The following is a 17,359-nucleotide window of genomic DNA, read 5'->3' on the forward strand; positions in this document are numbered from 1 at the left end:
GCCAAAAGTAGTCACATAGAATTGCTACAGGAGAATCTGTCTAGCAGTGTCACATAAGCCTGCGCCCAGCCCTGGTGGTCCTCCCGGGAGGGGAGCAGGGAGGTCTGGGGCCCTAGCCACTACTGGGGGTACTGGAAGCCACTGCAGGGAGGGCCCCCACCGCGCTTTCCTGGAGGGCCCCTGTGTGGTGCCACGTGTGCTGACCCCGGTGTGCACTGCAGACCTATGGGGGGGTTCAGGGCCTCCACTGCCTCAGCCTAGCAGGGGTTCTTGCAGCTGGGACAGTGGCCTGAGGCGGCCGGCTGGCACCTCAGAGCTGGGCTGGGTGGTGGGTGGTGCTGGGGACACAGCTCCTGAAGCCTTTCCAGGCCTCTCGTCTGTGTCTTCATTCCACACTGGGGTGGTCACTGCGGCCAGCACGTGGGGTCCTGTGTGTGTGGATTAGATAATCAGGGCCCAGGCCTGGTGCGGTGGTGGCTCACACCTGTCATCCCAGCACTCTGGGAGGCTGAGGCGGGCAGATCACCTGAGGTCAGGAGATCGACACCAGCCTGGCCACGTGGTGAAATCCCATCTCTACTAAAAACACAAAAAAATTAGCTACACATGGTGACCTGTAATCCCAGCTACTCAGGAGGCTGAGGCAGGAGAATTGCTTGAACCTGGGAGGCAGAGGTTGCAGTGAGCCAAGATCGTGCCACTGCACTCCAGCCTAGGCAACACAATGAGTCTCCGTCTCAAAAACAAACAAACAAGAAGATAAGCAGGGCCTGACCCACCACTTAGCAGAGTGCCTGGCACAGCCTCACTGCGGAGAACACGACGAAGTGGGTGAGCGCGTGGCTGCTGCTGGTCTCCCTGGCTCCGTGCAGGGTCCCTACCCAGAGCTCATGTCACTTCCCGGTGCGAACCTTCTGGGCCTTTCTTCCGTGGAGCCCAGGCACCTTGGTGTGGTGGTTGGCGCCACCCATGGGGGTGGGGCCGTTGCCCAGTTTACAAATGAGGACCCTGGGGCTGCCCAGGGCACGCACTGTTCCTCAGTCCCTGGGGACTGCCCCCCATCTGGCCTGGACTCCTGTCCCAGCCCCACCCCCACCCGTGGTCTGCCCCAAGGGGGACTCCAGTCCTCACAGGAGCGGGGGTGGCCACGCTGCTGCCTGTCATGGTGGCCTTGGACGGGATGCTGTACGGTGTCTGAGCTGTACCACCAACCCCTCAGGTGTATGTGCAGTGACTGAGCCACTGGGCAGAGTGGGGTGTCAGGTGCAGTGGTGGGGCTGGCAAGGGTCCCTGCCTGGGCCTCCTTGGTCATGCCTCTCTCAGCAGCTGGGCAGGGCAGGGCAGTGCTGTGGCATTGCTGTGGGGCCTCTGAAACCTGCCAGGTGCAGCCCACAGGGCCGGCCTCACCCTGGAAAGCCCCGGAGTGGCCAGGAGAGGGGCCAGCCGCATGGCTATCCCAGGCCTGGGTACCTTTCCCACTGTCTCAGGGCAGCAGGCAGAGCGCTGGCTCACACCTCAGGAGTAGAGTCCTGGGACAGCCCTCCCAGAGCTTCCTGGGAATGGCCTCCGTTCTCTGCAGTGAGCGTGGCTGCAGCGCTGGCTGGGGGTTTGTGGGCACAGGGGCTGCGCCTGGAGCCGGAGACGTCGGAGGCCTCTCCTGCCCGGTGTGGGCACCCACTCCTGTGCTGTCTGTTCTCTAGAATGTTCACTCAGCAGCGCTTGTGAGCCCTGCCTGGGGCTAAGCAGGGGGCAGGACAGATGGACGTTCTGGTGCGCGTCAAACGGGACAGGAAACTCACTGCCTTGTGCTGGGTGTGGGGCCGGGGCCGGGAGGGAGCTGGAGGGTGGGTCTGTGGACGGGAGGAGGGGCAGGCAGGAATCTTTATATTTTTTTGAAAGCAAAGTAACACTAAAGCAGGTTTACAGAAAATGTGGTAAATGTAAACAATTTGCCCTTGACACATGCATCCTTCTGGGCAGCTGTGAACACTGGCGATGGAGAGAGGTGTGGAGCGGGCCTGGGGGAGCATCTGTGCCCTGAGGGCACCACTCGGTTGTGCCTTCTCATATCTGCCCTTTGCTTGTCTCCTCTGACTCTTTGCCCATTAGAAAGACAAATCCTAGCTCAGCGGTGCCCTGCATGGCAGGCTGCCCTTGCAGGTTTCATAGTTACTGTGAAAGGTAACACCTTGATTTGTTCCTACTTTTGATCCAGCGCTGTGACCAGCCGTTCTCTCGGCTGCAGCCTTTGATTTGTCCAGGCTTAGACCCTCAGAGCTCAGTGGGACTGGGATTGGATCCACAGCTGCCTGGGACGGGCAGCCCTGACGGATCCTGGGTGGATGAGCAGGAACTCTCGAGACCACGGGCTCTCGGGCTTGAACAGGCCGCTCACAGCAGGGCTGTGGGCCTTGAGTGGTGGCTCTGCAGAGAGCACATGGCAGGAGCTGGGTCTTGGGGAGACAAGGAGGCTTCCTGGAGCCGGAAACAGCGGAGTTGGAGTGACAGGATCAGCCCTCATGGGCAGGGGGCCTGGAAACGCTGCTGGGCCTCTCAGGGCCTCCAGCTCAGACTGGTGGGGGTGGTGCTTGTGTCATGGGGAGGGCTCCCAGCCGGGGAGGGCGTGGCCGGCAACGCCATGGCTGTGTCCCTGTCATCTGTCCTTACTGGAGGGACAGCCAAGGTCCTTCTCCCCAGGGACGCCGTGGCCCTCTGTGGGGGTGGGTCCTCCCCGGGGACACTGTGGCCCTCCTTGGGGGCGGGTCCTCCCCAGTGACTTCCCAGGGTCCTTGGCAGCAGCTCTGACGTGGGTCCTGTCCTGGGCTTCACTGCTGCTGTTTTTCTCACAGCCGTGCTCTCCCCGAGAGGATTCTATCCTTTCGTGGATGCTTGTCGCTGGCCAGCTGGCTCCTCTGTATCCTAGACTTGATGCACCGTGTATGTCTGCACCAGCCCTAGTGCTAGGAGCTGAGCCAGCATACAGAAGATGCTTACTAGTGGTTTACTAGTAAGTGTAAACCACTAGTAAGAGTGTGGGGGTGGGGACCCCAGAACCTGGGGCTGCCCGATGTCCACCGGCAGGGCGGGAGCTGGAGTGTCCTGGGGCTGTCCACAGGCTAGTTGGTGCTCTGAAGGGGTTGACATGGGACGAGAGGGACCAGGGGAGGCCAGCAGGTTTACAGGGGACCTGGGGGTGTCCCCAGGGTCTGATAGCCCAACGGTGAGCCCTGGGAAGCATCTCTGTCCCAAATCCACAGACCCATCTGGGAGCACTGGCCAGACCCCCTCAGGCCCTCTGGAATACAGTGTCACCTGGGGAAGCACTTCCCGTGGGCTGTCGCCTGGAGGAGCACTTCTTGTGGGGCCTGGGTGTCCCCTGGAGAGGCTCCTGTGGTCCCTGGCCCCCACTGCAGGGCACTCGCTCAGTGTTGAAAGACAGCCCTGGTCTCAGCAGGGCTCAGAGGGGGCAGTCCTGGGCCGCCCTGGGCTGGCCTCCTGTGAAACTTACTGGAGATTCCCTGCTGGGCTAAGCTTTGTCGGGCCCCTTTGCTGGCTGAGCCCTGGGAAACTCCCACCCCGGTCCCACTTCGGCATCTCACCTGCCGTCTTCCTTCCCCTCAGAGATGCCCTTCCCAAGTCTGGAGGCTCCTTCCCCTGAGAGCTGCTGAGGTGGGTGCTGTCCCAGGTGCTGTCCTGGGCCCAAGGCCCTGGGGTCCCGCCAATTAACTGGCGTTTCCCTGTCTCCCTGCAGAAGGATATGGCCCTGAAGCCACATGAGCGGAAGGAGAAGTGGGAGCGTCGCCTCATCAAGAAGCCCCGGGAGTCGGAAACCTGCCCCCCTGCGGAGCCGAGTGAGAACAGGCGGCCCCTGGAGGCAGGCAGCCCCGGGCAGGACCTCGAGCCCGCCTGCGATGGGGCGAGGAAGGTCCCACTGCAACCCTCCAAGCAGGTGAGCAGGTCCCTCCCCGACCGGGAGCTCTGCGTCGGGTCAGTGCTCACCGCCCCGGGGCCACGCCAGCACCTGGACACCACCCCATGTGGCCCCCGGGCCTGCCTGGCAGCGCGTCCATCGTTGTCAGGCTTGGGGTGCAGGACACGTGGACAGGGCTGGGCTGAGCAGAGGCAGGAGCCCGCTGGGTCACAGAGGGGTCGTGACGTGCCTAGGGTCACAGCAGGAGAGGTGCCTATCTGGGGCAGCAAGGCGTGCGTGCCGGGCTGGGGCGCCAAACTGATAGGCCGGCCCCGTTTCCCTGCCGTGTCCATCAGGCTCCGCCGACTACAGGTGTCCAGCGTGTCTATAAGGAGGGTCCAGGCGCATTGCCGAGGGCTGTCCTGTCCACACGCAGCGCCATCTGCTCACGTGTGCGGCGTGGGGAGGGGAAGCTTGGTCCCGGCGGTGGCTGCAGGCACGTGACTGTGGTCAGTGGTCAGGTGCGTGGCCCAGCTGGGAACAGGGCTCTGCCTGCCCTGCCCAGGGGCCTCCTGCCCAGGAGGGGCTGTCAGAGCAGGTGGGGGCTTCCCTGGCGCGTGGGGCTCTGTCCTGGGTGCGGCTCAGCCTGCAGCTGCTTCCTCTGCAGGGGGTCCACTGGTGTGCGCCTTCCTTCCTTCCAGGGTGGGGCTCTGCGCGGTGTCCTCGGCTCCCCTCGGCCCCCTTGGGAATTGGGCTGCTGGAGAAGGACAGCATGCCTCCTGGGCCCGGGCTGGACGGGGGTTCCGCGGGCGGTGACACCTGCCCAGGTGGACACGTGCTCTTTCTTCCATGCAGGTGTGCTCCCCAGAAGGGGGGCCGCTCCCAGCCAGCCACTGGGACCAGAACGGCCCGGCCCAGCGCCAGCAACAGCTCCAGCCCAGCCAGCCCAGCCAGCCCCAGGGGTCCCTCCCAGCCCCGTCGGCACTCCCGGACCCCGGGCAGCCCTGCCAGCCCTCCCAGCGGCCACTCCTGGGTCAGCGCAGCTGGCCCCAGCGGTCACTTCTGGGCCTGAAACAGCCCTGCCAGCCCCGGCGGTCACTTCTGGGCCCCGGTCAGCCCTGCCGGCCCCAGCGGCTCCTTCCAGCCCCAGATCAGCTCTGCCAGCCCCAGCGGTCACGCCTGGCCCAGCCCTGCCGGCCGCATTGGGCACTCCCAGGCCCCAGGCAGTGCTGCCGGCGCCTGCGGTCACTGCTGACCCCGTGTCACCACTGCCGGCGCCTGCGGTCCCTCCTGGCCCCACGGTCCCTTCTGGTCCCCTGCCTGTACTGCCGGCGCCTGCGGTCCCTCCTGGCCCCAAGGCACCGCTGCAGGCGCCTGCGGTCCCTGCTGACCCTGTGGCACCGCTGCCGGCCCCTGCGGCCGTGGGCCAACCCGTGTCACTGTGGCCAGCCCGGCAGGGCATCCTCAGGACAGCGCAGCCGGCCCCTGTGGTCGCTGCTAGCCCAATGCCAGCGATACCAGCCCCCACGGCCACTCCTCACCCTCCGACCACGCCGACGGCCCGCCAGCTTCCTCCCAGGACAGTGCTGCTGCCCCCGGCGGGCCTTCCTAGCCCCGTGTCAGTACGGCCAGCCCCGAAGGTCCCTGCTGGGCCAGCCCAGCCGTCCCCGGCGGTCACTGCTGCGCCCCAGGCAGCCCCAGCGGTTAGTGGAAGCCCCAGAGCAGCCTGGCCCACTCACGCCTTCACTCTTGGGCCCGGGACGGCCAAGGCAGCAGAAGCAGCCGCTCATGGGCCCGGAGCAGCCCTGCCCACCCAAGCGGCCGCTCATGGGCCCGGAGCAGCCCTGCCAGCCCCTGCGGCCGCTCATGGGCCCCAACAAGCCCTGCAAACCCCAGCCGTTGCTCCCCATTCCCGATCGCCCTTCACTCCTGGGGCAGCCAGGCCCACCCTGCCGGCCTCTCCTGGGGCTTCTCTGCCAGCCGCGGCGGTCCCTGTTGGATCTGGTGCCAGCCCGTCAGCCGCGGCTCTCGCTTCTGGCCCTGGGCCATCCCTGCCGGCCCCTGAGGTCACGGTGGACCCGATCCTGTGCCCCCGGGGTGGCCCGTCAGGCCCCATCTGTGAGCCCTGGAGCCTGATGCCTGCAGGCACCTCTCCATATGGGTTTTCCAGCCCACTCCAGTGTGAGCTGCACCCTGGCAGGGCCCTGAGGGCCAAGGCTGCCTTGCCCTTCGGGCCGGAGATGCTTTGCTGGACTAGCCTGAGGCCTTCTCTAGATAGGGCTGGGCTGTTTGTCATTGGAAATTGAGGCTCGGCTGGAGGCGGGAGCCCCTGCAGGGCCGTGATCAGGCTGAGGCCCACCACACCAGGAGGAAAGATGAACCGGCATCTGCGTGCTGCCCCGCCATGCTCCCTCTCCCCCCACTGGTGTCACAGTGCCCCCACCCGCGTTGCTGCCTGTGGTGTGCGTGCCCTGGGAGGGGAACACAGCCCCCGAGGGCGGGGAGCTTGCAGGGGGCCCCTCAGCGTCTTTCTGTGCCTCTGAATTGACAATACTGTCCTTGCATCTCTGAGTCTGCGTGCACGCTTGCCCCAGGCGTGCCACCTGTGCAGAGCGCGTGAGCCTGGTGTGTGCGTGCTGTGTGCGCATGCGCGCTGTGTGCACGTGCGTGCGAGAGAGGGCGTGAGTGAGTGGTGTGCTGGGCAGGAAGGATCTGTGGGGTGCTGCAGTTCCTGCAGAATAGCCCAGTGGTGAATGGTGAAGGTGTGGGTTTCAGTTCAGGCCCTCCCCCTGGTAGGAGGTGCTGGTGTCCACCTCCAGGGCCCCCAAGCTGCAGGGGGCACATGGGCCTATCTGGTGGGTCAGGAGCTGCAGGGGACCCGGAGGCTCCCACCCCCACCTCTCAGGACTCTGCCTCTACCACCCCCGTGGGCATGTACCGATGGGTTGCCCGCAGGGTCTGCAGGTGAGGGGGAGCCCATAGGGTGGGCAGCGCCTTCTCCTGGCTTCCCCACAGTCCCCCGCAGTGTCCCGTCTGACTGTTGACCTGCATGCAGTCGGGCACACTTCACACTACAAGGCTACCCCTGGGCCCATCCCTGCCCCTTCCACGGCCCCCACCTGTGGTCAGGGGTTTCCACCCCCTCAGGACTTGGTCTCGAGGCAGCCCCACTCGAGTCTTCTGGAATCTGAGGCACGCCACTGGCCCAAAAGGGAGGGGGTGTTTGAGGGGGCTCTGACTGTCTCCAGACCTTAGGGGAGCTGGGCAGGCTGTAGCCAGTGGCCCTCCAGAGAGCAGCGTTGACCACCTGGACGCCTGCGCCAAGTGACAGGAGACCCTGGTCCCGCAGGCCTGGTCTCGCCCAGCTGGGCGGCCTCGGGTGTCAGAAAGGGGGGTGGGTGTCCCTGGCTCCCAGGCCAGGCAGCTGCTGACCCCCAGTTCCCTGCACTTGCTCATGAGGACTCCACACCCGCAGGCCCTCCCGGGTCCTGACCAGCCTCTGGTGCAGCATCTGCTTTGGCCTGTGGGCCCCCTCGCTCCCCACCCACGCAGGCCCCTTCCTCCGGTGCTCACTTGGGGCCTCCATCCCAGAAGCGCAGGGCTTATTTTTCTGATTAAAGAAAATAAAAAGTGCCGTGCCACTATTTTTTATAACAGCATCAGCGTTTGTAATTTAAACAGACGAGCTTGTGTCTTACGTGATTTATTCCCACAAACGGCTTTTGTGCTGGGCTTGGCTCGGGGTTCATTGCACTCTGACCAAACAGGGGAGACCTGGAGCATCTGTTCTGGCCTTCCTGCCCACCCATCTGAGGCCTGGAGTGGGGGTCTGTACTGTGCTCGGCATGCAGGGTGCTGGCCTCCAGATCCCCCCACCGCAAGGCTACTGTGTGGGCCAGTGTGGCAGGGGTCGAGATCCCCCTCTCAGCTCGTGCCTGGGGGACACCCATCCCCGGGGTAGGTGCCCTGGGCACTGGTGAGGGAGGGTGGTTCAGCCCAGCGTCCTCTGCGCGGCCTGTCAGATGCTTGTGTTCTCACAGAAGGCCGGGTCATGGAGGGGCCGAGTCCTGGCTGCGGCACCCTGGCTGAGCTCCGGGCTAGACCTGGCACACTTGGGGTGCGGGCTTGGAGGGCGGTGCCATCTCAGTCACCCACACAAGCCATTGTCTCGCAAAGGGGCTGGAGTTGCCTTCAGACGTCTCTGTTGTTATGCATGGGGGACAGTGGTGATTTAAACAGCCTCCTGCCCTCCTTCCACGCTCGGGCCCCCGCCCCCACTGCCAGGCTCCTGAGAGTACAGAGGGGGCCGAGTGAGTAGAGTCATGTCTGGGGCAGGCCCCAACGGCTTGAGGGAGTGGGGAGGGGCCATTCGTGCTGGAGCTGAGCAGTGGCACTTGGCTGCCCCTTAATGGGGAAGGCCAGGCTGCCAGGGAGGGCTGAGGAGGGCTGGAAACTGCAGCCTGGCTCCCCGTGACCAGCAGCTGGGGGTGCAGAGGACACCTGTGGAGGAAACATTCAGGACCCAGAGGGGCTCCCAAGGCCTGGCCATGATTCTGCAGCCTCCAGCTTGAACCCATTGTCTGCACTGGCCTGGGGTCAGGGTGCCACCATGGGGAGGGCAGAGACACCAGAGCCCTACGGGGCTGGACATCTGTGTTGTGTCCTGAGGCCTGCACCCTGGTGGGGACACTGCTGCCAGGTGTTGCCCTGGGAAATGCAGATTCTGTGTGGCCAGATCTTTGATGTTTCTGAAGAGCTGGAAATCCAGGTTTCTCTGGATTTGGCAATGTTGAAATGTTGGTGGTCAGTTCTAATTTTTATGATTGACTTTGCTGACCAGAAGACACAGCTGCGGGCCTGCCAGGCCTCCAGCAAGTGGGATTTGGCTCCCATCGCAGGCAGCAGATCGGAGCCTGAGGCCTGGGTGGGACGTGGCTTGTTCTCTTGTTTCTGGAAGGGGTCAGTACTCAGTGGGAAGGTGGGCTTGGGTCCTGGCTGCTGTGGAGAGGGTGGGGGCAGCGCAGCCTGAAGGTTGAGGATGGAGGTGTCTTCCGGGGGGTGACTGGGGATATGGGGGAGGCTGTCCGCTGCCTGACTACAGAGACCCTGTTGCTGCCTCAGGAACCCCTCTGGAGACTGGGGCCTGGGTGCAGTGCTTTAGTGACCGTCAGCCTTCTGGTCACCTCTGCGGGGGCCTCTGCCCACCTTGCTGTTGTTGGCACAGGCAGGCTGGTCCCCTCCCATCTGCAGAAGGGGTGTGGGGAGGGCGTGAGCCTTCTGGGAGAGGCCGAGGCATGTTCCTGCAGAGCCCGTGGCAGGTGAGGGCAGTGGTGGTTTTGTTGGGGGCGGAGAAGGGGAGATCGGGGTGGATTCCTGGAAGGTGGGTGACACTGAGGCTGTGGCAGTGGGGCCAACCCCACGAGGGGCCTGGAGCTCTAAGGCCCTCAGGTCCTCCCCAGGTCAGGCCAAGTCCATGAGCCATCGCTGAGCAGCCCCCAGGGAGGGCGGGGTTGAGCGTGGGTGACCTCCCGGCAGCTGGCCCAGCATTCGCGCCTGGTGTGTGGGCCTCTGCCTGCCAGCCCTCTTCTGAGGGCCCTGTCTCTCTGACTGAACCCCTCACTGCAGGTGAACAGCCGCAGTCCCACCCCCAGGCCCCGCCCTGCGTGTTAGAAACGCCACCTGCTGGGCCTTCCCCATTTGCTCATTCAGGACCCTTATCTAGGCACCTAGGACGATGAGCTCCGCCTCTTCTAGCGTCATGGCTCGGCTCCTCCGTGTGTGGGGAGACAGGCTGGGATAGCGTGCTGGGCGACTGTGGTGAGGGCAGAGACGCAGAGGGGATGGTGGGGTGGGGGGGTACCTGGATGTGCAGAGGCCGGAAGGCAGGACCACCCACAGGTGCCCAAGGGAGACCCAGGGCCACCCAGAAGTCCAGGGGGAGTCCTGGGGCCTCGGAGGGATCTGAACAGGGCCGCGACCTGACCCGGGATCTCCCTGGCTGCCCTGGCGTCCTCCCAGGTGGCCCGTACCAGACTGAACTGGACTGGCATTGACCGGGCCGAGGCCACCAGCCATCCTCCTCTAGCCAGAAGCTGCAGTGATAGGGGACATCCCTAGCAGTTCACAAAGCTGTGGGAAGACTCTGAGGGAGAAGGGTTTCCATGCGGAGCCATAGGCCCGGCCACGGTGCAGGGATTTGGTAAGAAGCCTCTCTGAGGGCTGGTACACGCCCTGCAGGGCTCCCTCGGGGTACCCTGGGACCTGGCAGAGGGCAGCTTCTCATCCAGCAGGGGTGGGCAGGGCCCTGGACTCTCCTAGGGCAGCACTGTTTAATAGGAGTATTGTGTGAGCCACATACAGAATTAAAAAATAAAGTAAAATTCATTTTAATAGAATACTGCGTTTCACTCCATGTACTTTAAAAGTAGTAGTTCAACAACGTGATCCATATAAAAATTATCAGATCTTTGTTACTCTTTTTTTTTTTTTTATACTGAGTCTAGGAAAGCCAGTAGGTGTCTTACATTTACAACACTTTTGAGTTTAGACTGGTGGCTTCTGTGCGCAGTGACCACAGGGCTGACAGCAGGGAGGTGTGGGGGGCCCAGAACGATGTGCCCTCTGTGAGTGCTTATCTCATGCCCGTGCTGTTCCCAGGCGCCTGCTGTCATCTCCTCATCCTCTACCTCATCGGCTGTATGGTTTGAGTGTCCTCATGCATTAGCCCAGAGTGTCCCGCCGGGACCCAGGATGCCCCCCTCACTTGGCACGGACAAACCAGACGCACCAGCTTCTGTCTTTCCCCATTTCAGTGGGTGAACCTGGAACCGCCCAGATGACGGGCTAGAAGTTGACAGGCATTCTCCTCTCCTCACTCCCCTGTCCTCCCACCCAGCACACCCAGCCAGGCAGGTTCTTAGCTTCCACCTCCTGAATCTCCCTCTGAGCTGAATTTCACTGGAAAATAAGGAATACTACGTCAAAATGTATGGGATGCAGCTAAAGCAATGCTTAAAGGAAAACTAGCTTGTGCTTATAATAGAAAAGAAGAGCTCAAGCCTGTAATCCCAGCACTTTGGGAGGCCGAGACGGATGGATCACGAGGTCAGGAGATCGAGACCATCCTGGCTAACACGGTGAAACCCCGTCTTTACTAAAAAATACAAAAACTAGCCAGGCGAGGTGGTGGCCGCCTGTAGTCCCAGCTACTCGGGAGGCTGAGGCAGGAGAATGGCGTGAACCCGGGAGGCGGAGCTTGCAGTGAGCTGAGATCCGGCCACTGCACTCCAGCCTGGGCGACAGAGCGAGACTCCGTCTCAAAACAAAAAACAAAAAAAAGAAAAGAAAGATCTAGAGTCTTAAGATTTTGCCTTAAGAAACAAAACAAAAACAAAAAAAAGGAAGTAAACCTATAAAGGAAAGCTGTAGTATAGACAAGAACGGAAATGCAGAAATTAATGAGGCAGGCCGGGCGTGGTGGCTCACGCCTGTCATCCCAGCACTTTGGGACCCCAAGGAGGGTGGATCACCTGAGGTCAGGAGTTCAAGACCAGCCTGGCCAACATGGTGAAACCCGTCTCTACTAAAAATACAAAAAATTAGCCGGGTGAGGTGGCGGGCATCTATAGTCCCAGCTGCTTGGGATGCTGAGGCAGGAGAATGGCGTGAACCCAGGAGGCGGAGCTTGCAGTGAGCTGAGATGGCGCCACTGCACTCCAGCCCAGGCAACGGAGTGATAATCCATCTCAAAAAAAAAAGAAAAAGAAAAATTAATAAGGTGGGAAACACGATAGAGGAAATAAAGCCAAAAGTTGTTCTCTGAAAACATTAACAAAGTTGAGAAGTCCCTAGCTAGATGAACCAGAAAAAGAAAACACAAATTACGAATATTAGGAACAAAAGAGGAAATACCATTATAGGCACTGTAGACACGAAAAAGGTGACATGGGGACAGTTTTATTCCAACAAATTAGGTGAAATGGGAAAATTACTTGGAAAACAAAACTGATGCAAGATGAAATAGATGATCCGAATAGTTTTTTTTTTTTTTTTTTTTTTTTTTTTTTGGAGACGGAGTCTCACTCTATCACCCAGGTTGGAGTGCAGTGGCATGATGTTGTACAAGCTCCGCCTCCCGGGTTCAAGCAGTTCTGCTTCAGCCTCCTGAGTAGCTGTGATCACAGGCATGCGCCACCACACCCAGCTAGTTTTTATATTTTTAGTAGAGATGGGATTTCACCATGTTGGCCAGGCTGGTCTTGAACTCCTGACCTCAGGTGATCCACTCGCCTCAGCCTCCCAAAGTGCTGGGAACAGGTGTGAACTACCATGCCCGGCGTAGGTAATCTGAAGAGTCTTACATCTGTTCGATGGAGTTTCTGGATGTCCACATTTACTGTCTTCAGTGCCACCTCCCCCAGCCCGCTCAGCATCCTATCACCAGCCTAACACATGAAGTCTTTTCTGATTGTCCCAGGCACGTTTCCACCGGTTAACACGCGTCAGCTTGTTTAACTGCAGCCCCGTAACTATTCCCATTTGCCGGATGAGGATGCCGAAGGAAAAAAGCCGCCTCTAAATAACTTGCCCAAGGTCCACGCGGTGAGCAGCTGGACTGGGATTCAACCCCAGCGGCTTGGCTTTGTTGTGGAATCTGCACCCGTGGCCATTCCCTGGAGGGCAGCTTTCTGGGCCTCAGTTTTCTTCTCTGTAAAGTGGGGATGTTACTAAATAGTCCATTTGTTTTCGGGTGGTTGAGATGATAAAATGAGCTAACATGCAAGGTGTGTGCTGTCTGCATAGCTGCGATTATGATACCGGTTCTTGCTTTTATTACTATGAATTCTCAGAGTAATTTCTCCCGCCTCCTGGGCCCGGCCTGGCTGGTTTGAGGCCCAGACGCCAGAGGCTCGTCTTTGTCCTGGTTGCCGGGCGGGCGAGGGTCTTCCCGTGCGGGGCCTGTGGAGAGAGGCCCTCGGTTAATCAGTGCCTTAGACTCTGGGCCTGGACCTGCCACCTGCAGGGAGCAGCAGGCTGGGTCACAGGGTCCTAGAGCCTCCTCCCACCCGACAGGGCCCTCCTGCAGACCAAGAGTCGGCCCAGGGGAAGGGGCCGCCCGGGAGGCTGGGGGCCTTGCCAGCCAGGGTGCTGTCAGGTGGGAGTGGAAGAGGAAGGCTGAGCACCTGGGCCTGGCAGGCACTGCTCCCCACAGCCTGGGGAGAGCCAGTCCGGGGTGGGTGTGGCCACCTCTGCTTTCCCAGCCTCACTCTGTTCGGGAAGGCGCTTCCGTTCCGCATCCACTTTGTACTTTTGGTTATTCAGCCCCTGTTCTGGGCCCGGGGCTGCAGCGACAGACAAGACAAGTAACCGTGCGGCCCTCGGGAAGTTGAATGATAACTGGGACGATGGCAGAGCAAGTGGAGACTGTTCTGAGTGTGAGCACAGCCGTGCCTGGGAAGGAGAGCAGGACCGTTCGACCAGGCGGTCAGGGAAGAGCGCTCTGGGTCTGAGTGTGAGCACAGCCGTGCCTGGGAAGGAGAGCAGGACCATTAGACCAGGCAGTCAGGGAAGAGCGCTCTGGGTCTGAGTGAGAGCACAGCCGTGCCTGGGAAGGAGAGAAGGCACTGTTCAACCAGGTGGTCAGGGAAGAGCGCTCTGGGTAGATAGCACAGCCGCCCAGGCCTCTGGTGGCGTGTGCCTGAGGAGCCGAGCGGGCATGGGGTGGGCAGATAGGGCTAAGGAGGGACCTGGTCTCATGCAGAGGGAAACCACTGAGGGTTTTAAGCCAGGGAACAACGTGAGCTTGTGTGTTGCTAGAAACTCATGGTGGAGGCAGCACGGTTGTGGAGGCGTCGGCGCCAGTGGGCGGGCTGCTGCAGCTGTTCAGGAGAGTGGCAGTGGCTCGAATTAGGTCATTCATCTGTCGGACAGATGGGGCGTAGTTGAGCAAGACCAGGTGATGCAGCCCAGGTGGCCCTGGCAGAAGCGGTGCAGCCCGGGAGTCCAGAGGGGCCAACTCCAGACCTGGCGACACACACCTGCTGGAGTCCACTCTGACACGGAGCATAGCTGCTGCTCCCACCCCTCCTCCAGCACACAGGACTGCACGGGCAGGGCCTTGCAGACACTCACATGCACTCACCCAGACACACTAGTGTCCCCAAGAGCCTGCTGGCAATGTGTCTCCTAGGCCTTAACTCGCCAGCATCCCTCATATCATCTGTAGTGTATCTCATCCATTCATCTACCTGTCTCTCCATCCATCCACCCATACGTCCATCATCCATCCATCTGTCCATCCATCCACCATGCATGCATGCATCCATCCATCCATCCACCCATGTATGCATGCATGCAGCCATCCATCCATCCACTCGTGCATCCATCCATCTACCCATCTGTCCATCCATCCACCCATCTACCCATCTGTCCATGCATCCACCCATGCATCCATCCATCCATCCACCCATCTGTCCATCCACCCATGCATCCATCCATCCACCCATTTGTCCATCCACCCACCCGTCTGTCCATCCATCCACCTGTCTGTCCATCCATCCACCCATGTGTCCACCCATCTACCTGTCCATCCAACCACCCATGCATCCATCCACCCACCCGTCTCTCCATCCATCCACCTGTCTATCTGTCCACCCATGCACCCATTCATCTACCCGTCTGTCCATCCGTCCACCCATACGTCCATCATCCATCCATCCACCAGTCCATCCATCCACCCATGTATGCATGCATGCAGCCATCCATCCGTCCACTTGTGCATCCATCCATCTACCCATCTGTCCATCCATCCACCCGTCTGTCCATGCATCCACCCATGCATCCATCCATCCATCTACCCATCTGTCCATCCATCTACCCATCTCTCCATCCATCTACCCATCTGTCCATCCACCTGTGCATCCATCTATCCACCCATCTGTCCATCCATTGACCCGTCTGTCCATCCATCCACCCATGCATCCATCATTCATCTGTGCATCCATCCACCCATGCATCCACCCATGCATCTATCCATCTACCCATGCATCCATCCGTCTACCTATCCACCCGTCTGTCCATGCATCCACCCATGCATCCATCCATCCATCTACCCATCTCTCCATCCATCTACCCATCTGTCCATCCACCTGTGCATCCATCTATCCACCCATCTGTCCATCCATCGACCCGTCTGTCCATCCATCCACCCATGCATCCATCATTCATCTGTGCATCCATCCACCCATGCATCCACCCATGCATCTATCCATCTACCCATGCATCCATCCGTCTACCTATCCACCTGTCTATCCATCCATCCACCCATGCATCCACCCATCTACCTGTCCATCCAACCACCCATGCATCCATCCATCCACCCATGCATCCATCCACCCACCCACCTGTCCATCCATCCACCTGTCTGTCCATCTGTCCACCCATGCACCCATTCATCTACCCATTTGTCCATCCATCCACCCATGCATCCATCCATCCATCCACCCATCTGAATCACAACAGAAGAAGGTGGAGCAGCATACTGGAGTGTCCCATACTTTGGGGGCAGTACCTTGCTCCCCTGACACTGTGCTGACTCAGGGAACGCTTGGTCTCTCCTAAACATTGCCTGAGTCCCTCTTTACTGTACCTGCCTGTGCTAGGTAGGCAAGGATAAAAGACAGCCCCTGCCCACTGGGTGCTCATAGTCTACTGAAGAGAGACACAGAAACAAATACTTAGGGGACTGTGGGAGCGTGGAGGAGCTCTTTACCCAGCCTGGTTGGCATGTGGAGTGAACAGAGTGTCAGGAACAGTTTCTGGAAGCAGCAGGGCCACAACAACACTGTGTGGTGTTAGCCTGGAGGAGGGGAAGGCATGCTTTGCTAATACCAGGGTCCTGGAGACAGACAACAGAGTTTCCCTCATTCTGGAGCTTCTGACTCCCCACTCCCAACTCTGAGAGTCGTTCTTCCCATAGGCTATGCAGTCTCATACAGCTGGGCTGCAGTGCCAGATCTCACCAGTAGGTGCTGCCCTCAGCTCAGTGTGACTCCAGCCTGAGCTTCGAGCTGTGGGTGCTAAGAAGTGGCTACCCCTGGCCGGGCACGGTGGCTTATACCTGTAATCCCAGCACTTTGGGAGGTTGAGGCAAGTGGATCACGAAGTCAGGAGTTCAAGACCAGTCTGGCCAAGATGGTGAAACCCCGTCTCTACTAAAAGTATAAAACTTAGCTGGATGTGGTGGCAAGTGCCTGTAATCCCAGCTACTAGAGAGGCTGAGGCAGAGAATCGCTTGAACCCGGGAGGCAGAGGTTGCAGTGAGCCGAGATCTCACCACTGCACTCCAGCCTGGTGATAGAGCAAGACTCTGTCTCAAAAAAACAAAAAACAAACAAACAAACAAAAAAAAGTGGCTACTCCTCCAGTCCGAGGGTTGTAGGTTGAGTATGTGTGGAAGAGAGCCCAGAGGCTGTGCAGGTAGCATGGATGAGTGGTGAGGAAGTTGGGCCCCCCTTTCCAGTGCCCCCACCAGCAGGTACACAGCCCTCCTTATACCTCTTCAGCACACCCTCCCAGCAGCTGTGGGAAAGCTCCCTTTCCCTGGCTGCTTGTGCTGTCTGGGATGCTCCCCAGGGCTCTCCCATCTCTTTCTTTGCAGATGGCGATTTTCCTGAGGCAGCCCCTGCTTAGGTTGACCCTGGAACTGGGTCACTTCCTTTCCCCATCAGGCTCACCTTGGGAGTACAAGTTCCGGAGCAGCACCAGTGACCGCCACAAAGCCCCTGCCCTCCGAGCTCCCGAGGGTGGGGACAACAGTCCACAAAACAGAGCAGGATGCAGTCGCTGGTGTCACGTGCTGTGGGTGTGGCATCAGCTCCTCCCGACCAGGGACGTGAGCCCAGCCCCCAGGAGGCAGCGGCAGGGGCCTGTGGTAGGGCCGAGGGCAGGACAGGACGTAGCGTCTGCCTGCACGTCACCTGTGGCCCGGGCAGATTCGGGACGGAGGGGCCCCAGAGTCGGGCTCTTCCCTTGCTAAATATGAGGGGCCCATAGTCGTCATTCATAGCTCAACAAGGCGTAGAGACACTGTGAGGGATCCGGGGCTGTCCCGTTGGGAGCGAAGGCAGCGGAGAGAGGTACCACCCACCCACAGTGGTGCCAGGCACCTGCTCTCAGGATTCAGGGACGGCTTTGGGGGCTCATAAAACACAGAAAACCTGGACCAGCTGGGAGCTGGTAGGGACTGTGGGAGGTGGGGAAATGGAGCGTTATGGACGATAGCAGCCACACCCTCTTAGCTCTGCCCTGCCCTGAGCCAGGGAGCGGGACACCCGCTGTAGTCCCCTGAGGCTTCTCAACCTTGGCGGGTGGGGAGCTTGGAAAGTCTGAAGTCCAGGCCCATGACGTCCAGTCCCTGGGGGAGGCCCAGGGGTCCTGAAAGCTCCCTGA

General features: G+C 60.3%; 1 protein-coding gene across 1 annotated transcript in view; it reads left to right on the top strand.

Annotated features, from left to right (window-relative positions):
- Positions 1-17,359, top strand: part of FBRSL1 (fibrosin like 1) — a 95,894-nt gene that overhangs the window by 14,289 nt on the left and 64,246 nt on the right. The window contains 1 exon segment of the mRNA XM_050747734.1: positions 3,752-3,949. Within this exon segment, the coding sequence (XP_050603691.1) occupies positions 3,752-3,949 (198 nt within the window).

This window comes from Macaca thibetana, chromosome 11 (assembly GCF_024542745.1).
Source record: "Macaca thibetana thibetana isolate TM-01 chromosome 11, ASM2454274v1, whole genome shotgun sequence".
Classification (NCBI taxonomy): domain Eukaryota; kingdom Metazoa; phylum Chordata; class Mammalia; order Primates; family Cercopithecidae; genus Macaca; species Macaca thibetana.